Below are 3,673 nucleotides of genomic sequence, written 5' to 3'. Positions count from 1 at the left end.
TTATACACATATATATATGTGTGTGCGTGTGTGTAGTGTGTGTGTTTGTGTGTATGTGTGTGCGTGTGCGCGCTAATATCTGTAGTGTTACGCGCTCGGAATCGTTGCGAAAACAGAAGACTTAAAGGTTAAGACTCGTTTTATATTTTCAAAGTTAATCAGGCGATGTGGATCAGCCCTATCCATCACACATAAGCCTATTTACCGCAATAGCCACAGTGCTATGTCTGCGGTAGTGTGCCGCAGTCAGTTGGTCCTGACCCATGTGCAGGTATAATGTTCATCTCATCTTCTGTCTAACAAGTATAATATTCATCCAATCATCTTCTGTCTATTTATAGCATCTCTGCTGCAGACGTGCAGCACTAACAAGCGCCGGTTCGCTGTTCGGTCGCCATTCATGTCATCCGTTTAGGTCTGGACGGGGACTGGCGAGGACCAACCACATCCATCCATTGCACTTCAACTTCCAACTGCTCATGTACGCCTTGTAGTTGGCATGTCTGACTGTCCATATACATTGTGAGAGTTCTGGGTCTGCCTACGCTCTATTGTGAGATTTTTGGGTTTTGTCTAGGCTCCCTGAGGACGTGGCACATCCTTGTCCATTGTGAGATTTTGGATTTTGTCTGGGCTCACTCAGGATGTGGCACAATCTTGCGGTGCATGGCGATGCTAGCGAAATCGGAGTTTGCCACTGGACCGTCGGATACGCTCCAGGTCCACCCGTCTATAGCATATCCGAATATGTACCCAGTTCATGGGCCCCGTTTTCAGATGAACATCCCATCCGTCTGTGGCATATACGCTTACGCAGTCCCTGGACACTGTTTTCAGATAAACATCCGATCCCACCACGTGCGAAGAAAGTATTGTGGTGCTATGGGACTGGACGAGTCGAGACAAGTGGCACTGGTGGTGGTTCTGCAGATGACTACATTGGCATCGTATGTATTGACATGCTCATCCAGCCACCAGAACTGTACTGTTGTAGCCATGCGAAGGATGGGTAGATGATGGCACATCCCATACAAACCCCAACTCCAGGAACAGCCACAAGTGTATACGGCCCGGTACCGTCTGTCTGCTGGCACCACCTACAACGCACGCACAACTGACTACAAGCACGGTGAATAGCCTACATACTACGTAGTACCATGCTGTGAGTATCCATACACCTGAAAACGCTCTGTGCGTAGGCTATGGGTACCAGCCAGGCTGTAACATGTGATGCTACCTGATAGCAGTGTGTGCGTGGTCTGGCCATACGCAAGCATATAAAGTCCCATGACAGACTACAAGCACGGTGATCAGACTGGTAGTATCACATGTTACGCAACACCTGCTGCGAGTAACCCTACAACCATACGCGCACTGAGCGTAAGGCCCCGATCTACGGAGTCCTGTGGGCTGGGTATTATATGTGCGCATGGTAATATATGCACAAGCACTATAAATATATAAATATATAAATATAGATGTATCTATATATATATATATATATANATATAATTATATATATTATATATATATTATATATATATATATAACAGATATATAGATATATAGATATAATAATAAATAATAATATATATATATATATATATATATGTATATATATATATATATTTATATATATATATATATGTGTGTGTGTGTATGTATATAAATATATATATATATATATATACTCGATGTACCCAATCGTGTAGTATAGTTAATATAGTAGTGATCCTGTTCCCGAACTACTAGCGACTGCGTGCATATGTAGCTAAGGCCAGGCGTCGCTAGTATACTCCCAGGGTGCGGCTACGTGAACGTACGGGCCACCATATAACCCCCGAGTCCCAGATACGACGCAATGCCCACCATTGAGTACCACTTCACTGGGTGTTTGCGCGTACGAGCGTTGTCGTGGCAGATCATACAAGCACAGCCCAGAGCCACCAGCCCGGCTACGATATATAGCAGAGACGACGCATACTGCCAATACAATAGTCTCGGCTCGTCTATGAACGCTACCAGCCAGGCGAACAGACCGGCAAACGATAACAGGAACAGCAACACGTCCATAAAGTGGTTGCGCCTGAAACTGCTGAATAGCAGCCAGGCCGAAAACAGCAGTAGGTACCTGCACTGGATGTGCACCGAACCATACAACTCCTCAGCGTTCTCGAGATCCAGGGCCATGGTCATGGACGCATACCCGGACAACAGCCAGGCCGAACCCACAATAAACGTGGCTGAGGTGTCCTGGTGCTTGAAACAAAGGACCGGACTGTCCACTATGTCGCTGATGACGTCGTTCACGCGCGCGGCATAGAAGCCCCATACGGCACAGACGATGTCGATGGCGAATAAGAAGAGGTATATGTACGGGATGGAGTAGCCGTACTCGCCGGTCTGGCTGATGGTGTCGAACTGCAGCAACACGGTGAGAACGCCGGAGTTGAGCCAATTGGCGCCACATACAAACACAACCCAGTCAATGCCAGTGGTACGCTTGATGTTGAGCTCCATAGACCCCCCGAGGACGTGTAGTAGGAAGGTGACGTACACACCCCACACCTGGGGAAAGATATATGGTACAGAACATGTTAGGATGGTACAGATATATGAGATGATAGAAATAAAGGATGATATGGATATTAGGACGATAAAAATACTAGGATGTTATAAATATTAGGAAGACATGAATATTGGGAAATTATAAATATTAAGATGACAAATTTTAGTAATTAGAATGGTATAAATATTAAGACGCGACATAAATATTAGGATAATATAGATATTAGAATATATAAATATTAAGACGACATAAATATTAGGATAACATAGATATTAGGATGATATAAATATTATGATACTATAGATACTAGGATGGTATGACGATAGGACGATATAAAAATTAAGATGATAAATACAATAGTAAAATAATAATAGGATGGTATAAATACAGATAGTGTGCAACGATCCATTGACGACGAGTATAAAAGTAGTACGCAATATGCTGAGATGATACTACGTCAGCACGTATTGTGGGATACTCCAATTCACCATAGCACAAGAACGGCCAAGTAGTTCTATATATCTTAGAATGGTAAAAATTAGCACGTATATTGTGCGATACCAACACTTATGCCGAACACATTATTCATCTCAACGTACAGATTGGCTGTTCATGATTTGCATGCGATATAGTCATTACTTTGACGATTTAGGGTTTAGGGGTTTATGGATTTTCGCTCCTGACATTTCTACATCGAGTATCAACTGAACTTGAACCACTCGGTGTGCTTTTTGACCCATATACGGGTCTGACTATAGTAAGACACTCACCAGAAGCTTAGGTGTTTTATGGTCTAGGGTTTAGTTTTTCCATGCCCAAGCGGTCAGTTCGAAAGGCGTATAAATAAGATACTATCGACACAGAACAAGTCCATTCAATTGCTACGTCAATGTGGAAGTACACTCACAGTCTAAAACTAGTCATCCATTAGTATAAAACAATTCAGTACAGACATCACCCAAGATATGTCACGATTCCACTTTAATTCGGAGATTTTATCCTGTATGCCTCAACAGAGAGATCTGATCTACAAAGACAATGCCATAAGACGCATAATATATATATATATAGATAAATAGATAGATAGATAGATATACATATATA

General features: G+C 42.7%; 1 protein-coding gene across 1 annotated transcript; it reads right to left on the bottom strand.

The window, feature by feature from the left end:
* Positions 1 to 1,809: 1,809 nt before the first annotated feature.
* SARC_02574 (hypothetical protein) lies at positions 1,810 to 2,520 on the bottom strand (the record flags this gene model as incomplete). Its single annotated transcript, XM_014303666.1, has 1 exon — positions 1,810 to 2,520. One exon carries the CDS (start codon positions 2,518 to 2,520, stop codon positions 1,810 to 1,812), a length of 711 nt encoding a protein of 236 aa, XP_014159141.1.
* Positions 2,521 to 3,673: the final 1,153 nt, after the last annotated feature.

The sequence above is a fragment of the Sphaeroforma arctica genome (genome assembly GCF_001186125.1).
Source record: "Sphaeroforma arctica JP610 unplaced genomic scaffold supercont1.117, whole genome shotgun sequence".
Classification (NCBI taxonomy): domain Eukaryota; class Ichthyosporea; order Ichthyophonida; genus Sphaeroforma; species Sphaeroforma arctica.
The sequence above is the reverse complement of the archived record's forward strand: the minus strand, read 5'-3'. Positions and strand labels throughout refer to the sequence as shown.